Source organism: Hesperophylax consimilis, chromosome 8 (genome assembly GCF_061612785.1).
Source record: "Hesperophylax consimilis isolate HC1 chromosome 8, BYU_Hcon_1.0, whole genome shotgun sequence".
Classification (NCBI taxonomy): domain Eukaryota; kingdom Metazoa; phylum Arthropoda; class Insecta; order Trichoptera; family Limnephilidae; genus Hesperophylax; species Hesperophylax consimilis.
Genome location: NC_142843.1, coordinates 4,107,781 through 4,133,812, shown reverse-complemented (window position 1 = coordinate 4,133,812; position 26,032 = coordinate 4,107,781). Strand labels below are relative to the sequence as shown.

Sequence of the window (26,032 nt, the reverse complement as noted above, 5' to 3'; positions counted from 1 at the left end):
TAAGATTATGTGTGATAATTTCACTTGATTAACATTTTTGCTTTCTTATAAAATTATTTACAAAATAAGTAAAAACCTGTTTTGTGCTTGAAATCGAACGTTTCTAGACTCCGTTTGTCAAGCGATTTTAATGCCTATTGCCTACAGTATAAGGTATACCAAGAATATACATATTTTTGGTTTGTAGCTTCCTCTTAACAAGAATCAGATAACCATTGAATTGTGACATGATGACCTCTCAGTAGGCAGTAGGTATCTTCTGACGATCATCAGAGAATCTTTTGTTTATTGCGAAATTGTCTTCCTGTAAATAATAATTGTTTTAATAGTAAAAACATTACATCGATTTGAAGATGATATCTACTAATAGATTGTTAGAATATTTTTACACAATTATAATTCTAGATTGTTATAAATATTCGTCCGTTATTTGTCATGTAAATATAAGCAAAACTCTTGTAATCTAACCTATAATACACGTAGAATCTTAATTTATTACCATGGTACCTGGTACTTACGAAGCCCGGTCCTGAGCAGGTGAAATTGGAGCATCGGAGGTGGTCAACCACCCGCCCTGGTGTAAGTAACACATGGTTACTTTTTCAAGGCTCTCATATTTAATATCAAATGAATCTAGACCCTCAAATGTCCCTGCATACGGTGTTAGGAAGAAGTACGCAAGTACTTACTATTCACTCACAAATAATAAAGGGGCTTTTCAACAATAATTCTTGGGTTTTTAGAGCCCCAGATGCGACAATTTTGCTTGTTGACGAAGCCACCGAGGTGGAAATGGGCCTCATCACTCAAGATGATTTGCATTTGATTCACTCAAGTGAATTTTAATAATTTCAATGCGTTGTTGAAGCGTGTATCGTTCCATTTTTATTAATTGCGTAGTTTCTACTTGTCAAATGTCAAAAAACGACAGCTTCAAAAGTAACATCTACAGAAATAGCGGGCTATTCAAAATAACATCTCTTATTGGAAAACCCTGTATTTAGTGAAAAACATTAAAAATTAAATGCTGGAGGAAGGTGTCTTCTGCACAGTATTACGATAGTGTCACGTGCAATATGTAAGTACCTATTTACATTAAATTAAAAGAATACTATAGTTTTTGCATTTCAATGGTCACCCGTCAGTCCCAATGAGAATGTGCATGACGATCGGCCTGGCCGTTGAAGAGTCTCGATATCTAGTTTCCTGGTTGTGCCATGAAGAATGTATATGGGAAAGCAGGGGTCCGCTCCGAGCGCCAACTTGCTAATGCGCCAAGGAGCCAAGGCGCTGATAATACCTAACGAGCCGAAATGCCGAGCTGAATCTCAACTTATGGAAAACGAACGAAGTAACCACAATGGCGCGAAACGACGCTTGCAGTTGCTTCGTTCCTTTGCCGGCCCTGAGCTAAACGGCGCCTCGCGCGAATAAAATTTAGTCGCCCCTTGTCAAAACCAGTAGACACCTAGGTAGGTGATCGCTATAATCAATAATATTCGGATGATTTGCATTTTGGTGTAGCGCCGTTTTTATGAAATCAATATCAAGAGCGATTTGTTAGGTGTAAGGTAATTTGTTATTTATCAGCGCCTGGGCGCATTGGAAATTCGGCACCCGGAGCGGACTGCTCCAATTGCGCCCGCTAAGGGTCGGCCCTGATAACACAGCGCACTTGAGATTTTTACTAGCGCCGTTTGGCTCAAAGCCGGCCCTGGTACACGATAACGAAGTAACGAAAGTGGTTAAATGTACCAAAACACATATTCAGTAACGAGTTGTATTCTAGTACCTACCCGTTACCCGACAGCGAAGTAACGAAAGTACCTACTCAAAGTATCCAGTAAAGAGTTGTATTTTAGTTGAAGGTATTAGGTAGATACCGCAGAGGAACGAAATAACAAAAGGAAAGAAGAACAAAATAACTAAGAAATTCCATGGTAGATATTATAACATAGATACCCCCAACAAAAGAAGATAGCAAGAAACGATATTACTAAAAATCAGAAAACTGTACGTATATAACATTTGCTTAATAATCTACAAAATCCAAAAAGGATTTATACAAACGAACTCAACATTTATAAAAAACATCACAAGTACGTGAACACTACACGAGACAACGTAATAAACTATACATACATTCAGCAAAGACTGAAAGTGGTGAAAGAAAAATAGGCCACGAGGGTTTTCACATATACAATTTCCTTCCCAATAGCCTGACATCAGTAAATAAAATGAATAAATTTAAGAAAAAACAGTTTGCTAAGCGAGCTAAATTAAAATGTATTATTTATTTATTTATTTGTTTATTTCACGCCTATTAAGGCTTTTACATACATATATATAAAAAATATTTAAGATTTTATACATGAAAATAGTGCAGGCGACTATTTAAAACAATTGCAGAAAAATAAATATAAAGTAAAAATATCACTGAACTTGATCTACAAAATCTAAAAAATCCAAAATATTTTTTTCTGTTTCAGTTTACAAAATTATTATGTGTTAGTCAAATCAAATTAAATACCTAATATTCCACTACTTGATGAAAAAAAATCAATAGGGTATGCTTATATATTGAAATTGATGTACTAAATATATCAACAACATCGTAGTATTTGTTTCCTAGCTGTTGAATCCGTCGCATAGGAGTGTAATATTGGGACGTTTATATAGAATTGCTACAATAATATGGTAGGTACTGTCTTGTAACTGACCTGCTTGGAGTATGAAAAGAGATTACATATAATAAATCAGGGGTATCAAACATTGAATTAATAATTTTATACAAACAGGTTAAATCGGAAATAATTCCGCGAACAGATAATTTTATTGAATTTAATGAACAAAGTACGTTATCGTAATTTAGGTTTTCTCTAGGAATGCCCATTTTAAAATTTACATATCTGAAAAATTTATTTTGGATTCTTTCAATCGCATGTGAATGAACCTCATAATTTGGGGACCAAACCGTGGAATAAGGAAGTTGAGTGAAAAATATTTTGACTTATAAAAAATATGTTCATGTAGATAAAAAAATATCGATTCTAAAAATATAAATATATTTCTATATTATTATTCTTAGAATTAGTTAAACGTTCTTGAAAAAGCATTCAATAGCAATAGACTGTATACGCTCCACGATTGGTCGAAAGAATTCTGACGTCACATGTGTCGTGACTTGTACGTTCAACGGATCACCTATGGTGCATCTCTTTCTATTACATGAGAGATGGTCGGTTTAGATGAGAGAGGTGTATAGGCCAAAGGTTTATTTGGGTTTGTCAAATATATGTACGTATTTGTTGTTATTATTATATGAAATGGATTTCTAATGATACATATTCGTATAGTGCTTTATAATAATATGTTGTTTATTGCATAACTTAGAAGTTTTTATTATTATACATGTCACATAGCATGTGATACACTTTAGGCCGCCGGCCGCCCAGAAAGGTCTCACAGTGAACTGGGCTGTAAACCGTTATTTTACTTTTGGTCTTTACTTTTCTGCGCGGTGGTCCTGAATTAGCGCGTGGAACGTCAACAAGTAGCGACGGCAATACCGTACAAGTACCGTACCGGGCGGGAAAAGCAAATATTCTAACTTAAAATATTAATTTAACTATGAAATCTTAATCAATTTTCTTTTTTTTTAATAACATCAATTCTAATAGACGGTTAACATTGGTAAAAAAATTACTGGAATTCCTTGTTGAAGAATTAAAAAATTTTCCATACAAAATGCTTGAGCGTCGTGGTTTTCACAGTTCTAATGACGTCACACCACACCCCGCCTCTTACCGCTCGGATTCCGCTCGTTTTGGCGGGCTTAATAAAATTTAAACTTTGAGTATTAATTTAATTATGAAAACAAACTTAAAAAAAAAAAAAATACCAGTATTTAAGTTTGAATGCGAACATTGATAAAAAAAATAAAAAAAATGGACTCAACTTCCTTATTGTATGTCAGTTATGAAGTAAACAATGATATTTAGATTCTTAATGTTTATATTTCTTCTAATTAACAAAAGTAATCCTACTATCCAGTAACGAATACATAGTAACGATTAATTTATCCAAAAGTAACGAATACCGACGGGTTGTAAAAGTACCGATACTTCGAGTAAAGTCAAGTGAATGACATTTCTAAGCGTATGAAGAAGCGAAATAGTTTTAACCACTAGACAAAGTAATATGAACACGTGATAAGCGCTTTGTCTCGTCTGTACGGTGGTGTTGAAATGAGACGGAGTGTGCAATACGTGTGCTAGAATGTAGTGAATGGCGGCGTGTGATGGAAATATATTTTTTATGCCTTTATTAATTGAAAAGATGTCACCGGACGGCAAAAAATTTACACCCAAGGGTGATCGGGGACGATTGCACCATGAGTCGGTAGTACCAAAGCGAATAACTCAGTAACTATAATGAGTACGTTTATGGTGCGTCATCAGGCGATGGCCCTGACACGTGCGTACATGCCGCCAATAGCCCGCGGAACACGTGACACGTGACAATTGCATTCGCAGCCTAATATTACAATTACTGCGCTCTGTTTGTACCTGTTTAATTATCCACACACTGCTTTGAACAAATGAGTTTACGTTATTGGATGTGTTTTGAAGCGTTCGTGAGTAGAGAATATCATACCAACATTTTACGTTTTAATTTGAAATGACCGGTCGGGAATAGTTGCATGAGATGATTGTTCCGGTACAATTGACCCCGTGCTACAACTAACCCCGAGTTTTTTTAAAGTTTACATGAGTATGTTTTACAGGATCAAGCGCGTCCGTAACACTTCGAATGTCCAATTATTTGTTCGTTGTACTCTTTGTCTCTCTCTTTTCTACGACAAAGTTCCTATTTTTATTGTAAACAAATATAAATACATATTGTTTCGGGGATAGTTGTACAACGGGGACAATTGTAGAACATTGTTTTCATAGAAAAATACATTTTTGCATTTTCTTGATATTGAAACAAGCTACGATATTGACATGCATTATAATACATTAGAATAGTTAATTTTCGTGATAGCACTTCAACTGACAAATTCTATAATAGTTTTCTTGAGGTCAGATAAATTTTGTATTGTGTTAAATATGATTGAAATTTTGAATAGTAATTTTAGAAATTAATGTATAAAATACAACTGACCCCGGAGTCGGAGTCAGATGTAGCATTTTATTTGATCTGTTTGGCCGCTATATAATATTTAAAAAAATGTACTATTTAACCAACAACTATTTTATTATTAGGACTTTTTTTCATAAACCTAAGACGTAGAAAATGGTAAAATCAAAATGGCACAACTGTCCCCGTTCTCCCATACGTTTTTACCCCATATGCTCAGGAATCGCTAGTAGTATATCGGGTACTGCTAATACACCCTGTATATATTTTCAGTCATTTAATTGTTTCTTTTATATAATAATTATTCCGACTTCATTATTTTATGTCTCGTGTAGTTTTGAAATGCGTAATTTTATAAGTAAATAATGTTGACATAATAACCATATTTTTGTCATAAGTAAATGTACCTACTCACAAGTAAAAGATAGATTCACAAAAAAGCAGGTAGGTATTTTAAATAATATATCTTTATTGATCTTCTTTCCACATGTTCTCCATTCCAAATTACAATAATAAACTCATGATTCTCAACATTTTGTAAATTAAATAATATACTGCAAGGAAGCACAATTTAATTTAATCGTAACAAAATATTTATGTGTGCATCAATCCACCGCCATCTTTATTAATACAGGCCGTGCTGTATAAAATGAACTGACAGTTAAAGATACCTGTTTACGGACTTTTTACACTGGATTTAGCAGGGTTTAGTACTAAACCCGTTAAACTATTAAGATAGCAGTGATTACTGAAAAGGTATGCATATCAAAATAACACCATTGATTGCCCAATATTGCTTAAGAAAAAGTACCTAAAGCGAAATGCGGTTAATCGAAAATTGGAACGTAAATATTGTGACGTCATATGAATGCCTAACTATATCCACCAATGAAAAACTCTGAAAGTCTATGGAATAAACTTTCAGAGTTTTTCATTGGTGGATATTATAATAAGTAGGCTCCGAATGAGAATTGGTCTATCTACGTTTTGGCAAGTCTATGGTTTTATTAGGACCATTTTGTTTCATACAAAAAGGCCGAAAATAACGATCAAGAGAGTGGTTTATTTATGTACTATGTTAAACATTATTATTACTGTACCTGCAGTAAATTAATATCAATACAATTTTTGAACAATGAAAAACTTATGATTTTGGTGTAAAAAACTCATGGCAGATTTATAAAAGTGAAAATGATTATGGAGGTATCTGTGGTAAGTTGGTAAAGCTCTTAACATTATCCTTTGGGACTGCTGGTTGTCACGAGGGAGGGGGAAGTCAGTTTCTTCTGTAGATAATAGTGTTGCTTATCGCCGGCCGGCGTCAGCCATGCTTCTGTGCAGAGCCAGAAGAGAGTTGATCATTTCAGAGTTGCGCTTCACCCCGGGCCTGCCCAGGGCTCCCAGAGGAAAGGGGCCCCCGTTTATCAGGTAGTTCTGTAGCATCCCGTATAGTTCCACTGCCACCTAGAGAAATAATTGATTTATACTGGTAAAATATATAATTGGTCTATGTCAGTAGTCAAGTAATTTCGTGATTTTTCGAAGGTCTTTTTTTTCTATTTTCAATAAAGCGTTAATAATTACTAACAATCTAGTTGGATTAGCAGATAAAAATATCTTCTTTTTGAAAATAACAGAAGGCGCCACTTTCGTTTATAACAAACCTAAACTGTACAATTATTTTACAAGCAATAGTTATTAGCCTGAAACACTCATCCACATTGAAAAATCTCCTGATAAAAGATACATGACGCCAACCGTTGTTTCAGGCTAATAATTATTGCTTATAAAATAATTGTTACCCTTTGTGCTATGCATAAAAAATCTTGTCTTAAACCAAAAAAATAATAACTAAACTGTACAGTTATGAGAATAATATTACTATCAAATTTATTTAAGGTTTTCTTTCGATAGGTTAATATCTGATTTGTCACGAAAAAATATAATTACATTAAAAAAAATTACATGATATACATAATAATTAAGGGGAACAGGCAATTATTGCGTTAAATGAATCAAGTTAAATTTGCTATTAAAATGATGTAGAACCCATGTAGAAGAATAGTATAATCCTAATTGAGGTATGTTATTCTAGCCTTCTTGTAACTATATTTCGTGTACTTGAACACATCTACTATTTCTGCGAAAGTATTGCCAACTGCATGCAGTCTAGGTACAAGCGAGTATCAAAATGAATCAGTCCTGATATTGTTGTTGAAATTAAAAATAATTTTCGATTGAGTAGTTCTAGTTGGTATTTTGAAGGTGATTCGACTCAATAAATCAGGGCTGTCTATATTTTTTTACTTATAAAAACGTCAAGTTGGAAACAAGTCTTCTATCTGAGAAATTTAATAATTTTAATTCTTTCATTAAGTGGTTGCATTTCATAGTTTATATATGCTATATATATATATATATATAATCATACTAAATATGTATTTTCATACTTCCAGATACACAAATCCTATAATTATAATATTCCGTGATTGTTCATGGGTCTTCACTAGGTATTACATATAACTATTTCTGCATGCTTACCTCCCTGTCGAGGTACCTCTCAGGCCAGTCGGGAGCAGGGGCGGAGCTCACTGCGGGGGCTCCCACTAACAGGGCGCTCAGACTCAGGAGACATACGGCAGCCAACATCTTCAGTGATTTCTACGGGAAAAGATAATTAACTTCTAAACTCATTAATTTATATAGATAATATTTTATATAGAAGATATTAGGTATATAAATAATTCTTGTCTCTAGAATATTTTTGATAAATTCGGAAGATTTTACGAAAATAAAACTAACTAATTTAGCGTTGAGGAGACGTGTAACTAAGTCGCTTGGAAGAGCTGAAGAAGTGACTGAAGAAATTATATTTCTGCACCCTTATATATTCTGGAGAGAGTCACTGCCTCTGTGGGTGGGGGTGTGGGGGTTAGAACTCCCTCGTTGCTCTGCAGAAGGTACGATTCCGCCTGATCTAATAAATATGGTCTATTTCATGGAATTTATGGAATAGATCAGTGAGAATATGCTTTTCTATGGAATAGAAAACCAAAATTGAACCGTCTTCAACTTTCGTTCAGTAAAATTAGCAAAGATTCTCATAGAATATGACTGGTGAGAAGTCAGCATAATATGGAACACGTATAGTAGTAATAATAATAATATTTATTCAAGGGCCGTGTACAAATATATAATTCATATCTACAATGATCTATGTTATTACTAACTATATATGGAGATAATATTATACAGTACCATACTTTCCTAGTAGGTCACTTTAGATTAACACAATTAACATGAACTAATTCCTATGGACATAATTGGAAAATTGGATAAAATTGGACTTTCTCTCAGGAAAGGTATTTTTAAAAATGTAAGTTTTTAGTTTAGACCTGAATTCTGTTGGACTTGTTATGGATCTTAGTTCCGGAGGAAGTTTATTCCAAGCCTTCGGCCCAGATACTCCGAAAGAGCGATCACCAAACTTAGTATTTGGCTTGCGTTTCATCAGCTCCACCAAGTTCCATCAGTCTGCCAACAGCTGATGATGTTGCTGATCTAAGAGGTGACTGCCTCAGACCAGTGTTTTCCGGGAAGCATAGTTCAGAGATGTAGGGTTGGCCATTTCATTGATGGATTTAAAAACCATCCAGCACAATTTGTATTGGGTTCTTTCAGGGCACTTGAACCAGTGAAGGTTACGAAGGTATTGAAATGTGCAAATATTTAGAAACCCCGGTTATCAGCCGTGCTGATGCATTAAACACTCATTGAAATTTGTCAATTTTGATAAGTAATTTTGTTGCTTTTGTAGGAAGATTTCTTCCGTAGCTTGTAAAAGTCGTTACAAAGAAGCATTTAACATTTTTTCTAAATCATTCAATATATTTCGTGAAGTGTTTTTTTTAAATGTATAATATAAACGTATCGTATTGTAAAATACAGTGCCAGGAAACATGTCATCATTCTTCCTGCGTCAACTGGGGATAGACATGCATAAATTAGGATAATAAAATTTTGATAGTATAATCTTTTCTACCAGGTGAGCGTGCTGCCTTTTGCTGCTCTATGGATTTTTTAAAAACATATAATATGTTTTAATATCACTTTATTGTATATATATAAAACCAACCGGTTTCGGTTCACCCTGAACCTTCCGTTAACCTAACTCATAAAAAATAGTAAAATACTAATAGGTAATAATCGAACCCAGGATCTCTTGTCTTGCCGGGACAGCGTCTTAACCACTCAAACATTGAAACCTAGTTATTAAACGTCATATAAAAAATTAAAATTTATGGTACTGTGATGAATATTGAATTATCCAATGGCTATTGCGTCATTCATTGCGGGAAAGTAAATTTAAATAAAATAAATAACTTCTGTACACCATGCACTATTTAATCTAACAGGATCGACATGAAAATCAATAGTTTCTTCGTCAGGATAAACGTATTATTATATTCCTGACGAAAAAACCCTTGGTTTTGAAACATGTCCATCCTTTTTAATGAAATACTCCTAGTAGTATTTACAAAGTTATTTATTTTGTTTAAATTAAATTGACGTCACAAAATTATATTGCAATTATTGAAGAATTAAATTTAGAGTAAGTAAAACGTACAATTTTTCGCCTGTGGCGTGAAGACTTTTCATAGACCTATTTTAACATCCCTGTTGATAAAATGCCGAAAAACATTAAAACAAAGATAGCGCTTGGCTGCTTTAACTACCGACATATAAAAAGTTTTTGTTACAATAGTAGTTTTATCAACAGTAAAACTCGCATCCAAAAAAACGTGTTTCGGATTTTCTCCTATTTAATAAATTAAAACATATATTTCCTTTGGAATCAAATAATGAAGGACTGAACGCAGTTGGCGTAGTGTATCGCCTTAATAGCATGTATTGCTCAATAGCATGTATTGCTCAATAGCATGTACTGCTCATTAGCATGTATTGCTCAATAGCATGTACTGCTCATTAGCATGTATTGCTCAATAGCATGTACTGCTCATTAGCATGTATTGCTCAATAGCATGTACTGCTCATTAGCATGTATTGCTCAATAGCATGTATTAGTCAAAAGCATGTATTCCTCACTAGCATGTATTGCTCAATAGCATGTATTGCTCAACGGAACATCCAATAGCATGTATTACTTAATAACATGTATTGCTCAATAATATATATTGCTCAATAGAATGTATTGCTCAACGGAACATCCAATAGCATGTATTGCTCAATAGCATGTATTAATCAATAATATGTATTGCTCAATAGACTGTATTGCTCAATAGCATGTATTTTGCTCAGTGGCATTTTCAGTAGTATGTATTGCTCAATAGCATGTATTACTCAATAATATGTATTGCTCAATAGAATGTTTTGCTCAATAGCATGTATTACCTACTAAATAATATGTATTGCTCAATAGAATGTATTGCTCAATGGCATGTATTTTGCTCAGTGGTATTTTCAGTAGTATGTATTGCTCAATAGCATGTATTACCCAATAATATGTATTGCTCAATAGAATGTATTACTCAATAGCATGTATTTTGCTCAGTGGCATTTTCAGTAGTATGTATTGCTCAATAGCATGTATTACTCAATAATATGTATTGCTCAATAGAATGTATTACTCAATAGCAGGTATTTTGCTCAGTAGCATTTTCAGTAGTATGTATTGCTCAATAGCATGTATTACTCAATAATATGTATTGCTCAATAGAATGTATTGCTCAATAGCATGTATTTTGCTCAGTGGCATTTTCAGTAGTATGTATTGCTCAATAGCATGTATTACTCAATAATATGTATTGCTCAATAGAATGTATTGCTCAATAGCATGTATTTTGCTCAGTGGCATTTTCAGTAGTATGTATTACTCAATAGCATGTCTTACTCAATAATATGTATTGCTCAATAGAATGTATTGCTCAATAGCATGTATTTTGCTCAGTGGAATTTTCAGTACTATGTATTGCTCAATAGCATGTATTACTCAATAATATGTATTGCTCAATAAAATGTATTGCTCAATAGCATATATTTTGCTCAGAGGCATTTTCAGTAGTATGTATTGCTCAATAGCATGTATTACTCAATAATATGTATTGCTCAATAGAATGTATTACTCAATAGCATGTATTTTGCTTAGTGGCATTTTCAGTAGTATGTATTGCTCAATAGAATGTATTACTCAATAGCATGTATTTTGCTCAGTGGCATTTTCAGTAGTATGTATGGCTCAATAGCATGTATTACTCAATAATATGTATTGCTCAATAGAATGTTTTGCTCAATAGCATGTATTACCTACTCAATAATATGTATTGCTCAATAGAATGTATTGCTCAATAGCATGTATTTTGCTCAGTGGTATTTTCAGTAGTATGTATTGCTCAATATAATGTATTACTCAATAGCATGTATTTCGCTCAGTGGCATTTTCAGTAGTATGTATTGCTCAATAGAATGTATTACTCAATAGCATGTATTTTGCTCAGTGGCATTTTCAGTAGTATGTATTGCTCAATAGCATGTATTACTCAATAATATGTATTGCTCAATAGAATGTTTTGCTCAATAATATGTATTGCTCAATAGAATGTATTGCTCAATAGCATGTATTTTGCTCAGTGGCATTTTCAGTAGTATGTATTGCTCAATAGCATGTATTACTCAATAATATGTATTGCTCAATAGAATGTTTTGCTCAATAGCATGTATTACCTACTCAATAATATGTATTGCTCAATAGAATGTATTGCTCAATAGCATGTATTTTGCTCAGTGGTATTTTCAGTAGTATGTATTGCTCAATAGCATGTATTACTCAATAATATGTATTGCTCAATAGAATGTATTGCTCAATAGCATGTATTTTGCTCAGTGGCATTTTCAGTAGTATGTATTGCTCAATAGCATGTATTACTCAATAATATGTATTGCTCAATAGAATGTATTGCTCAATAGCATGTATTTTGCTCAGTGGCATTTTCAGTAGTATGTATTGCTCAATAGCATGTATTACTCAATAATATGTATTGCTCAATAAAATGTATTGCTCAATAGCATTATTTTGCTCAGAGGCATTTTCAGTAGTATGTATTGCTCAATAGCATGTATTACTCAATAATATGTATTGCTCAATAGAATGTATTGCTCAATAGCATGTATTTTGCTCAGTGGCATTTTCAGTAGTATATATTGCTCAATAGCATGTATTACTCAATAATATGTATTGCTCAATAGAATGTATTACTCAATAGAATGTATTTTGCTCAGTGGTATTTTCAGTAGTATGTATTGCTCAATAGCATGTATTACTCAATAATATGTATTGCTCAATAGAATGTATTGCTCAATAGCATGTATTTTGCTCAGTGGCATTTTCAGTAGTATGTATTGCTCAATAGCATGTATTACTCAATAATATGTATTGCTCAATAAAATGTATTGCTCAATAGCATATATTTTGCTCAGAGGCATTTTCAGTAGTATGTATTGCTCAATAGCATGTATTACTCAATAATATGTATTGCTCAATAGAATGTATTACTCAATAGCATGTATTTTGCTCAGTGGCATTTTCAGTAGTATGTATTGCTCAATAGAATGTATTACTCAATAGCATGTATTTTGCTCAGTGGCATTTTCAGTAGTATGTATTGCTCAATAGCATGTATTACTCAATAATATGTATTGCTCAATAGAATGTTTTGCTCAATAGCATGTATTACCTACTCAATAATATGTATTGCTCAATAGAATGTATTGCTCAATAGCATGTATTTTGCTCAGTGGTATTTTCAGTAGTATGTATTGCTCAATAGAATTTATTACTCAATAGCATGTATTTTGCTCAGTGGCATTTTCAGTAGTATGTATTGCTCAATAGAATGTATTACTCAATAGCATGTATTTTGCTCAGTGGCATTTTCAGTAGTATGTATTGCTCAATAGCATGTATTACCTACTCAATAATATGTATTGCTCAATAGAATGTATTGCTCAATAGCATGTATTTTGCTCAGTGGTATTTTCAGTAGTATGTATTGCTCAATAGCATGTATTACTCAATAATATGTATTGCTCAATAGAATGTTTTGCTCAATAGCATGTATTACCTACTCAATAATATGTATTGCTCAATAGAATGTATTGCTCAATAGCATGTATTTTGCTCAGTGGTATTTTCAGTAGTATGTATTGCTCAATAGAATTTATTACTCAATAGCATGTATTTTGCTCAGTGGCATTTTCAGTAGTATGTATTGCTCAATAGAATGTATTACTCAATAGCATGTATTTTGCTCAGTGGCATTTTCAGTAGTATGTATTGCTCAATAGCATGTATTACCTACTCAATAATATGTATTGCTCAATAGAATGTATTGCTCAATAGCATGTATTTTGCTCAGTGGTATTTTCAGTAGTATGTATTGCTCAATAGCATGTATTACTCAATAATATGTATTGCTCAATAGAATGTTTTGCTCAATAGCATGTATTACCTACTCAATAATATGTATTGCTCAATAGAATGTATTGCTCAATAGCATGTATTTTGCTCAGTGGTATTTTCAGTAGTATGTATTGCTCAATAGAATTTATTACTCAATAGCATGTATTTTGCTCAGTGGCATTTTCAGTAGTATGTATTGCTCAATAGAATGTATTACTCAATAGCATGTATTTTGCTCAGTGGCATTTTCAGTAGTATGTTTTGCTCAATAGCATGTATTACCTACTCAATAATATGTATTGCTCAATAGAATGTATTGCTCAATAGCATGTATTTTGCTCAGTGGTATTTTCAGTAGTATGTATTGCTCAATAGCATGTATTACTCAATAATATGTATTGCTCAATAGAATGTATTGCTCAATAGCATGTATTTTGCTCAGTGGCATTTTGAGTAGTATGTATTGCTCAATAGCATGTATTACTCAATAATATGTATTGCTCAATAGAATGTATTGCTCAATAGCATGTATTTTGCTCAGTGGCATTTTCAGTAGTATGTATTGCTCAATAGCATGTATTACTCAATAATATGTATTGCTCAATAAAATGTATTGCTCAATAGCATTATTTTGCTCAGAGGCATTTTCAGTAGTATGTATTGCTCAATAGCATGTATTACTCAATAATATGTATTGCTCAATAGAATGTATTGCTCAATAGCATGTATTTTGCTCAGTGGCATTTTCAGTAGTATATATTGCTCAATAGCATGTATTACTCAATAATAGGTATTGCTCAATAGAATGTATTACTCAATAGAATGTATTTTGCTCAGTGGTATTTTCAGTAGTATGTATTGCTCAATAGCATGTATTACTCAATAATATGTATTGCTCAATAGAATGTATTGCTCAATAGCATGTATTTTGCTCAGTGGCATTTTCAGTAGTATGTATTGCTCAATAGCATGTATTACTCAATAATATGTATTGCTCAATAGAATGTATTTTGCTCAGTGGCATTTTCAGCAGTATGTATTGCTCAATAGCAAGTATTACTCAATAACATGTATTGCTAGAGAGAATTAATTTATTTATTAATCTCAAGTCTTTTTATAGTTTTATTTTGAATTTCCATTTTATTAATATTTTTTTGTTGAATTCATCGGAAAATTTATTTATAGAATACAATAACAACAAAGAAAGTCTTCTCCTCAAGCGGCAGGAGAAAGAAACAAAACAAACATACCTAGAGAAATAAATTAACAAAAAAATGGAATACTTAGATGTAGATAGCTCACATCGGTGTGATAATAGTTTACATATATTTTTTTTATTGAAAGTTAATTTATTTTTACAAGACAAGGTAATCAGGAAGTGCGGGTTCGATTCCCGTCGGCGGCATTTATTTTTTCCCTGAAAATTTTTCAATTTTGTATTTGTGTTTCAGACTAATAATTATTGCTTATAATAATTTATTAAATTTTTAACATTGTATTTTAGTTATGCAAAACATAGTACATATTCAATTTACCATTGAAGAAGAAGATGATACCAATGAATCTAAACGAATCATGAAACAGAACAACACACATAAATAAAAAAAAGATAACGGTCACAAAATCGAACCAAGGATCTCTTGTCTTACTGGGGCAGCGACTTAACCCCTCGACCATTGGGCCATAGTCATAATATTTGTCGATCTCATATTTCAAATTTAGAATTATCAATATCATATTGAAATCAATTTTCTCATATTTTTGGTAGCTACCTTTTTATAGATTACACATTTCTTATGAATTCGTTAATTTTCCTAGAATTACATCATTATGTTATTACATATAATGTTATCCTGGATAGTGTCTCGGATAAACATATCTGATTTTTATTTACATGAGATATCTATTAACTTTTTCTAAAATTCTAAATGAATATTTAATTTACCATGAATAGGGGCAGCACTTGAATTAAAGTTAGCATTATACTTGCCTTGTCGCCATTAATTCCTAACTTGACATTTAACATATATCCCGTTTTAAGGAATTAATTGATTAATTAGTAATTAGTGTAAAGCAGACAATGATATTGGACATAAACAATCGTAGGGTATAGTAGTATATTTATATACATTTTTTTTTTTTTTTTTTTTTTTAAAGAAAGACAAACATTCCCGGGTTACGAATAACCCAACAATGTTTGAAAATCTCCTACTACCACCACAGAAAGCCGAAAATGTTGCTTGTGTTGTGATGGAGGACTTAGCCAGCCGAGGAATCGAACACGCGACGCTCGGGTGAGACTCAAGCGCTATGCCCACTCAACCACTGACCGGTCAAAAAGACCGGTCTAAAAGCCCTACGGCTTAATATACATATGGAAATATACATATTGAAATATATATATGGAAAAATACTGATGGAAATATACATATTGAAATATACACATGGAAATATACATAAGGAAAAATACATATGGAAAAATACATATTGAAATGTACCTACATATGGATAAAATACATATGGAAAAATAATAAGGAAATATATGCATTGAAATATAAATATGGAAATATTCATATTTTATATATAAATATACATTAGGTACATTTTTTTTTCTTTTCTTTTATTTTATAGATTTTTAAAATATTAAAATTTTCAACTACCATACTAGACTAATGCCCGTGGAACAATAATAAGGTAAAAGGACATTAGTCAGTTAAACAATACAACAATGATAGTAAACACTTTCAGAAATATATATCTAATTCGTTTGCAATAAATTATTTTTGTTGAAGAAGAAGATAATTCTAATAAAACTAAACGAAACATGAAACAGTACAAGACACAGAAAAATAAAAAGATAACGGTCACAACTAGGAACAGGCGTCTTAACCAAATTGACCGCTGGGACGTATTTATTAAACGTCATATTTGTCCATGTCATATATTTGAATTTGAAATATGAGATCGACCAAATCCCAATGGTCAAGTTGGTTAAAAGTTGGTTGGTTAAAAAAAGTTGAAATAAAAAGTTGTTCTTAATTATTTTGCTGATGATGTTTTTCAACATTTATAATATTCAATCACAAACTTAATATTATTGATACGCATTAGTCACAAAGTGTGTAATATTGCTGTTTAATGGCTTAACCAAAGCAAACACCATGAACTATTAATGTTTGCTGATGGATGGGAATCCCTCGTCATGTCTCCATCACGTCTTCTTCGCCATCCACATTTTTATTGCTTAGCAAACAGAAAATTCCACAAGAATCCGATTGAATTGAAAAATTATTTGCGCACATGATGAGCTCTTTCCAATGCAATATCTACATGCGACTGTCGACGCATAAGTTATATTATTTATCTTCTTATTAAATTTCATGAAAAATTGTTTTCCTCTGAAACAATTACAAAAATGATTTTTAAGTAGTACCTACCTATAAACACAAATTGTATGAAAAAAATGTTTGATCAATTTTTATTAATAATTTGTATGAAAAAAATTGTATGAACAAACAGTATGAACAAATTTTATGAACCAATTGTATGAACAACTTGTTTTGCCAAATCGAATGAACAAATTTGTATGACCAAATTGTATGATGAAAGTAAAAAAAAAATTCATTTCAAAAGAGCAAAATGTTAAAAAGAAAGAGATTAAATGAAAATGCATGTTTTTAATTATTAATAAATCAAATATATTAAAACACTGCATATTGAATGAGTTTACAAGTGCCATATTATCTTCCAATACTATTCATATAATTTATCTACTTTATTATTAGTCATCAAAAAAATATAATTATAAGATGAAGAAAATTGATAAAATTTGTTTTTGAAAGACGAGGAGATCGTACAATTATAATAAGCCTTGTTTATTCACGGGTCTGCAATATTGATTACATAAAATATCAAAATATTATATGCATAATTTCATAGCGAATTTTACAAGTAAGCATTTAATATCGTACTTCATATTAGCAGCGTAATGAGGGGGTCTTTAACAACACCCCCACCCCACACAGGGAGGGAGGTGTTTCTCGCAAGAATGATATATAAGGGCGCAAAAATATCATTTCTTTAGTCACTTACTCAGCTCTTCCTAGTCGACAAGTCACTAGTAACTTCATCTACTTCTTCTCAACACTATATTGGTTAGTTTTTAAACAATCCAAGCAGTTTTATCAACGAAAATAATTTTCCAATTAATTGCTTCATAACACATTTAATGCAAACGCAAACCTTTGATATGTGAGAACATTCTCTTCATATTATAATTTTTTTTCTCCGTTTTTCTTGAATGGTTTATTCCATAGAATGGTGAAGAAAACAAGAAATGCAATGTGGGTGTTTCGTGATCCAAAAGTCTGATTATTCATTGCTTAAATTTCAAATGCAATACTTCGTTCAATCAGCATTATAAATTTTTCATTTCGATCAGATAGGATAACGATGTACTGTGTTAGGCATGTGTAAAAGAGACAGAGCGCGTGCTAAATGTAGAATCAAAAGAAAGCAGGTCATTGGCAACATTGATTTCCATTCAAATCTATTTGGAAGGCATTTCTAGTGTATTTTATCTAAACATATCAAACAAGCAACCACGACTCCAACATTTTAACAAAAAGGTTTCTTATATTATGGTACTAAACATTACAAAAAATCCCACTCTCATTCAAAATTCCTTTAAAACAAATAACAAGCTGGACACAAAACACAGGGAGATCGGAAATCTCGATAGCATATTTACACCAAATACAGACTGAAACAGAAATCTTTTCACGACACTAAAAAAAAAACTCTGCAAAATATATTTGTAATTATTTCAGTTATTTCATATTATTCATTTTTAATTTTTAAAATGTAAATGAAATCCTCTGCACTGGAGATCCCAGTGAGGTTATTATTATTAACTATTCTGTGGTAACTCAATTATCGTTTTCGATTTTACATAATACGGGTAGGATCCTGATCTCTTTAATCGTTTATATCTGTTCCTGCAGAATCCACTGAAGATGTTCGCTGCCGTATGTCTTCTGAGCCTGAGTGCCCTGTTGGTGGGAGCCCCCGCGGTGAGCTCTGCCCCCGCCCCTGAATGGCCCGAGAGGTACCTCGACAGGGAGGTAAGCAACCCTCTTCACAACCATCCCTCATTATCTAACTATTGACAATCGAATAACGGTTTTATTTATGGAAACAAGACGCAATTTCAACCTAATAATTAATTTAAAAAAAACTGAAATGCCACTAGAAAAAGAATCAGACCTTTAATAAAATACAATGTTCTTATACAAGCTATTTATTTACGCCCTAATGGGCTTTTACAAAGATAGGTTACAAGTAATACAGTTATGTTAGGTTCATGGCTAACAATACATAATGATTTATGATTAAATTAAGGTAAATTAAAATTAATAGTGTGGTTTATGGAAAGGAAAATATGTATATAGAAACATAGAAATATAAAAATTGTGTTCATTACGGAGTCGTGAATTCATACATGAATTAATACACAATAAATTCCTACGATTCCCAGCAATTCTGTGGAACGCATTCTTTAAAAAATATCTGAGTATGCTTAAATTATCGGACACAAGGATTTTCACTGATTTGGTTTTTCTTTATAAAATTAATGATGCATCTGATAGTCCAGAATTGCTCGCATTGATAAGCATTAGAATTCCACTACAAAATACTAGAAGTGGGGATTTATTTCATTGCAGAAATTCTGGGATTAACTACCATATGGTAATATGGTAATATTTACAAGTTATTGAAAAATACATAATAAATTCTAACGTTTACTTAGTTTTACAAAGGGTATTCCAACAATCCAAAGACCTGAATATGCTTAAATTATTTGACAGAAAGATTTTCACTGTTTTTTTTAAATTCTTAATGATGAATTTGCATCCAGATTTGCTTGCATTTATTAGCTTTCGGATCCCATTACGTAATAATAGAAGTAGGGATTTATTTCAGTGCAGAAATTCTGAGACTAACTACCATATTATATGTACTCCTCATTGTCCATAATACTAACGGATATAAATAACAACGTATGTCGAGTCAGTGCAGATCCTTAATTTTATCACTAAATAAATACAAAAGATTGTTATTGGGGCAGTTCAGTTATGTATAAAAAGAAAGAAAAAAAAAACTGTATAATTTTTAGTATTCTCATGTAAAAGCCCCTAAAAATGGTGTTAATAAATAAACTTTTTAGTTTATACGAATAAAGGTGAAAAAAATGAAGCTTTAGTCATGTAATAACGATATTCAATTTCATAAGATTATCGTGTGACGAAGTTCTTCATATTAATATTCTTGTAATATAGTTATTAATAAAATTATTTCCATTAATCTATACAATATGAACCAGGCTTCATTGTAAGAAAATTGGACTAGGAAATCGTCAAACATACTAATTTAGGTTGTGGTCCTGTCTGTGATGTAACTCGGTTTTAATGAACTCGGATTTGCTTTTAGTATCAATTTAAAAATCGGAACTGATTGTGTCAAGAATTTAATCAAGCGATAAAGTACTTATCAATAAAATAATATTTTTTAAAAGAAAGTTTTTTTATTCTTTATTTGAAATGTGTACCTATTTCACTTGTTTAAATTTCTTAGGGTTAATCTTGACAAGTACAGTCGGATTTCTTGATTTATCAAGGGAATGGTCAGATCTGGTCACCAAACACGGCCAAAGCCATTTAAAGCAACGTTTCAATTCTAAATGGTAGTCTTACACCAGGGCGATACTGAGAGTATCTTCCAACACAAATTAATCACATGAAATTTACTTGCGCACATCGGGGTTTGAACGCGTGACCTCTAACTTGCTAGTCGAGTGTTTGGTAAAATATATTTGATAATATACACGGTGTCCGGAAACTCGTAGTACAAGCGGGAAACTGGAGAATCTACACCACATGGGGAACCCAAAAAAACATAAAGTTTTTTGATTTGAGCATATTCAAAAAAAAAAAAAAAAACCAAAAAAAAATTTTTTTCGGCTATTTTAGGGTTAAAGTTTTTTCTGGTGTTTAGGGTTGAATGACAGATGTTTTAACCCTGCAGAGCAGAAATATTTTATGATTACACCGGGTTAAATGACGGGTGATTTCAAAATAATGCTTCAAATCCGAGTTTCTTCATTTGTTTTACTTTCAAACAGTTTTAATTAGTTGGGCACATTGATCTTCAGTAATAATTTATAAGAATTTGATTAAAAAAAAAAAAAAATCAACTTCAAACTCGATTTACTCGATAACGAAAGCTCAAATAAAAAAAAAATATACTACAAAATCGACTCCAAATGTGATGTAGATTCACCAGTTTCCCGCTTGTACTACGAGTTTCCGGACACCCTGTATATTGGTATTATCAGATTTTTCCATCTTTTTTCCCATATATTATAATAACCAGTTTCCAGATAAATAAGTTTTTAACATGAATACATTTCCTCAGTCTGCAGTGGAGCTATACGGAATGCTGCAGAACTACCTGATGAACGGTGGCCCCTCGCCCGTGGAAGGTCTAAGCAGACCTGGAGTCAAACGTAACTCCGAAATGATCAACTCCTTGCTGGCTCTACAGAAGAGCATGGCTGACGCTGGTCGGCGGTAAGCACCTGTCTGGGTACAACATGCCCTGGGCACCCACAACCCTCATCCCCGTAACGACCAGCAACCCCCCAGGACTACGACAACAGTTTTACCTACATGCTACAAGCACCACCTTATTTTCTTGATGTCTAATATTATATTCTTGACCTTAACATTCATACAATATGATATATTTTTAAAAGAATCAAGAGCACAGAATAGGGTATTTTTACAAACTCTGATTACCATTAAAAACGTGTTGAAAATTTTAAATTAATTTTCTGATTCTTATAGTTGTACTAAAAATGTGTAATTTTAATATTTTCATCCATAATTATTGATTTTAAAAACGGTCTAAAACCGCAAATTCCCAAACGGTTCTAACTGACTGCAACGTCAATTTAACATAGACTCCCATGTCCGGTAAGGCGGCTGTCACCAAGGTCGCCCAATTTAACGAATTCACGAAAAAAAATGTCGTTTTGGCGGCAAATCATAAAATTACAAAAAAAAAACAATTTGTTCGTCAACATAATAATAAACTAAAAATATTTTCAGAAAACAAATTCTTTAAAAAAAATTAGAAAACATCAGTGAAAATACCCTATTAATGTAATATTATTTAAAAAATTACGTAATTAAATTTTTCTTTACATTATTTATTAACAATATAGACAAAATAGATTATTATACTATTATTTTTTCTGTCCATATTATTATATTATTTCCATTTTACAATATTTCTGTTTATTAGTGTAATAATTATAAGTTAATTTTTCTTCATATGTGTGTAGGCACTATTAAGATATATTATTGAAGTCTTTTCAATACATACTTGTATAATTAATTTGACCCTAGAATAATGTAAATAGAAATGTAGTTTTAATAATATGTTTTATTTTAAAGGCCAATAAAGATATTTCTTAAAATACTTTCAGTAATTTTATTTACTCAATTGTTTAGAAGTAAATTTTTTACGCATAAAAAATATTATTGATACAAGTTTGCCCTGCAGAATTTGTTACTTTAAAACACAATTCGCATGATTTTAATATAACTAAGAGTTCAGTTAACAGTAAACATCGCGTCTAAAAAAGTACGTGTCTATTTTTTTCTTATTTAATATCTAATAAAAATTTCTACTGAAAACAATTTTTTTTTTTTCATATCTTGCATATTCAGGAAGCCAAAAGATAGCAACTTCAGTTGCCTCGTGAGAGGAAGGACTTAATCAAAATGAAAATTATGTTTTCATACTTTGTTTAGGCCGGTAGGTACCACAATATTGAGTATTCCGATTTGACAACTCGTAGTATGAACCACATGATGCAAACAACGGTGACCGGATAAATCATCACAATGATAATTCATCACATCTTTGAAAAGTTATATAAAGTCATGGAAAGTGATAAAACAAAAACTTTATTAACTGGGTTAAGTAGGTTAGGTTAGGTTAATTTTTTTTTCATCGTTTCTAATGACTTTATATCACTTTTTAAAAGTATGTTGAATTGTCACTGTGTTGAGTTATCATGGAACCATATTTCATCTGAGATATATTTATATATATTATAATCTCTGAGTTAAAGATACTCTATGATTTATTTCATACTTGTAACATATAAAATAAATTAACAAACAATTTGGGAGCATATTTTTGCATTTTTTTTTCTATCGAGTTAATTTCTCTACAAATGTATTGATATTATCTTAAAAAATAACATATATTTTTTTAAGGAACTTAAAAACTTTGTGTTTAAGAGAAATATGTTATAAATAGGTAGAAATTCGGAGTGCGGGGGCTAAATAATTAATTTAACGCCATCTATAAACGCGTAGATTATAACGTACGTCGTGTATAACCTTAATTAAAATACGTGTTTATGGTTTATAATTCCGTAAGTAGGTTTTTAGATACTTTTTAAAGGAATTTTGGTTTTCATTTATTACATAGGAGAAAATTATATTTTTTACGCGTGGTCCATGGCTAACAGAACCACTAGTAGGTAATACGCGTAGAAATGTAATTTGTGCAATCCTCTCAATTCTGCAGCGATTAACATTTCAGGATTATACTAAGCAGGCATTTTTTGGATTACGTTCACATCCAAAATTGTTAATAAATAAACATTTAACTAAAGAAAGGTTTCTACATAAAGATATAAAAATACCTCTTCATCACTCTGTGATCCTGGTTAATTTTACATTAAAATGAAGATAAAAATAAAATTTTGGTAATAATTTATATTTTATACTATTGCCACGTCACGTGTTGCTGTGGCTCAGTATGCCTGTGAAGACAGAGAAAAAATAAGCGTGTTCCTTTTAGTCCAATAGATGGCGCTGTGTTAAAACAACACTTGTTTTTACCTGTCACAGGTGACATCTATATAATGTTGATATATAAAAAAACCCCCGTATTCGAATGCAACGATGTGTCGAAATTTCAAAGCAATTTGTGAAGAACTTTCGGAGATCTAAGATTTTGAACAAATTACTATTTACATTTTTATTTTTACAGATTTCTTCAATTATTATGTGCTCTTGGGTATATAGCACAGCCGATCGATAAAGAATTTATCGATTTTACGATAATTTGTCATCGTTCCCGAGTACGACTGCAGATCGCTAACGTACAAACAACAGTTCACGTCGAATAAATTAAGAATACTTAGTCGTTGTGAACTGTCGTTTGTTCGTTGACGATCTGCATTCATGCTCGGGAACGTTGACAAGTTACCGACATTATCGATTGGCCATGCGAGATACCCATTCATTTTATCGTGTACTATTATAACCAAATTAATGTTTCCTAAGAACTATGTGTAGTAAAACCACGTATGACAGGATTACGAATCATGATAATTAATACATGGCGTATAAGCGATTTTTCTTTGAGCTTTCACTTTTAACCTTTGATATTGTTTAAGCTTTGGTTCACCCTCTTTAGACCATGGGTTGGGGCCGATAAGTTGTCGAGGATAACTGCTGTGCTAGAAAATAATATGAACTCGGACTTATATGATTGGTGGCAAAACTAAACTTAATGAATGTTCCACCAGTTTGGCGGAGGAACTTATATGCTGAACCAAATCACTTCCGATACCTTCGATTGGCTGGATGACCTCAGCAAACCACTTTGATCTCCACCAAATTTCCTCCAACAAATGAATTAACAAGGTCACAAAGTTGACCCTAAATTGTGGTTATTATATATTTCTGTTCATATGATGCAGATAGTAGGCATTATAATTTAAATAAAACAATAACTTGGTGAACATCACATTTATTTCTTATACTTTACCGTAACCCCTTCAAGGCTGTATAATAATAATTTCAAATTTTGAGTCGAAAATCTATAAGTAACGTGTGTTTTTATTCAACACCCTACCCATAATGATATTAAACCAAAGACCAACCTTACCAATGGAGTAGAATCTTGTTCATAAATTTTTTTTCTCAAAAAACACTTACAGATACAAAACCAGCATTTTATACAAACGTTAGTATAGGTAAATTTTTAATAAACGGGAAGGATAAAGAATTTCGTTTAGGTCATTCATTTATTTACTTACTTCGATGAAGCCATTGTCATGCGTTTTATATAAGCAAAACGATGTTTATAAAAACAGGGGTCATGTTGCTTCATAAACAAGAAATAGGGATCAAACTGGATGACTAGGAGGCAATAGAGTTACGGAAAGCTAAAAACATTCATAGCAAAGTCATCAACAATCCAATCTACTTAAATTCAGTCCAATACTTAGATTGTTCCCTATTCACAAAGAGCACTCTCTTTCCAATCCTCTACCCACTCCACTAGAGCTCAGCCCAATTTTTTGCAACCTTATGTGAAAGCTTATACTTAATTGATAACACATGTTACTTGTAGATTTTAGATTTAAATCCAGTAGGGGAGGGGGGGCACGTTTAAACATCCCTAAAAACTAAAATAATGTGATTAAATTAAAAAAATTAACTTAGAATCATAGCTTAATTCATTGCGAATGCCTATGGATACATTTATGTTGATAACGTAATTAATCTAAGAGATGTAAGCACTTAAATGAAAATAGCCATTTGACCCGCTATGCCCCGTGCATAGAGGTAAAGTGGGGTCTTCTATGGGGCATTGTGGGGTGGTCATAATAAGGAACGAAACACAACTTCAAAACGAAATTATTTTATTTCTTAGCAACATAACGACAGTTAAAAAAAATAAAAATAACAACAACACTTTAGCATAACAAATTCAGTGCAAAAACTTCTCTTCATTATTATTTTTGTAGGTTAAGGAAATCAGAGATCACGTAAAAACCTTTAGCACGTTTCTTTAATCTTTTATAAAACTTAAACATTAAAAAAAGAAAATACAGAACTATGGTACAGTTAAGTAATGAATTACGGTTAGTTATAAACATCTCCTTTAAAACTTCAATCAAGATAACAAAATGCACAATGCAGATACATGAGTAGCTTCTTCATCTTTTTCATCCTCTCCAGCACAAGAGTAGTGTGCCCATTTTGAACATTTTGGGCAACGTATCCATCCCTCGGTTGACTCTGACCCCAAGTAACCACAATAGATGCATTCAGTATCTTCAGCACCAGCATATTCTTCTGCAGAGCTTTTGATGCCTTTCTTTTTGACAACCTTTCTCTTTTTCGGTTTGATGGATTTCAATTTTAAATCTTTAGCTACCCTCTTTTTCTGTTCTTTTAGTTCTGCGGCCTTTTTTACGATCAGAAGCTCGTTTTTGTACGGTTATTCTGTGATGACTGCTGTTTTCCCTCGTTGTTTACT

The 26,032-nt window shown here is 32.0% G+C and overlaps 3 protein-coding genes across 3 annotated transcripts in view; 1 reads left to right on the top strand and 2 right to left on the bottom strand.

Moving 5' to 3' along the window:
• Nucleotides 1-6,447: 6,447 nt before the first annotated feature.
• Nucleotides 6,448-7,791, bottom strand: LOC149421429 (pigment-dispersing hormone type 2-like). The gene is made up of 2 exons (XM_089634707.1): nucleotides 7,684-7,791; nucleotides 6,448-6,606 (listed from the first exon to the last, which is right to left on the bottom strand). The coding sequence occupies exons 1-2, from the start codon at nucleotides 7,789-7,791 to the stop codon at nucleotides 6,448-6,450; spliced, it is 267 nt and encodes an 88-aa protein (XP_089490833.1).
• A 10,842-nt stretch (nucleotides 7,792-18,633) lies between these two features.
• Nucleotides 18,634-21,250, top strand: Pdf (Pigment-dispersing factor). The gene is made up of 2 exons (XM_089634706.1): nucleotides 18,634-18,741; nucleotides 21,092-21,250. Exons 1-2 carry the CDS (start codon nucleotides 18,634-18,636, stop codon nucleotides 21,248-21,250), a joined length of 267 nt encoding a protein of 88 aa, XP_089490832.1.
• The window catches only part of LOC149421426 (putative serine hydrolase), a 268,266-nt gene continuing 263,104 nt past the window's right edge, over nucleotides 20,871-26,032 (bottom strand). Inside the window, exon 5 of the transcript XR_016302530.1 lies at nucleotides 20,871-20,991. The gene's annotated coding sequence lies outside the window, so the exon portion shown is untranslated. The remainder of the gene's footprint in view (nucleotides 20,992-26,032) is intronic.

Coding starts and splice junctions, on each gene's coding strand:
- LOC149421429 (XM_089634707.1), bottom strand. CDS start 7,791: ATGTTGGCTGCCGTATGTCTCCTGAGTCTGAGCGCCCTGTTAGTGGGA. Junction 6,607..7,683: donor AGAGGTACCTCGACAGGGAG/GTAAGCATGCAG, acceptor TTATTTCTCTAG/GTGGCAGTGGAACTATACGG.
- Pdf (XM_089634706.1), top strand. CDS start 18,634: ATGTTCGCTGCCGTATGTCTTCTGAGCCTGAGTGCCCTGTTGGTGGGA. Junction 18,742..21,091: donor AGAGGTACCTCGACAGGGAG/GTAAGCAACCCT, acceptor ACATTTCCTCAG/TCTGCAGTGGAGCTATACGG.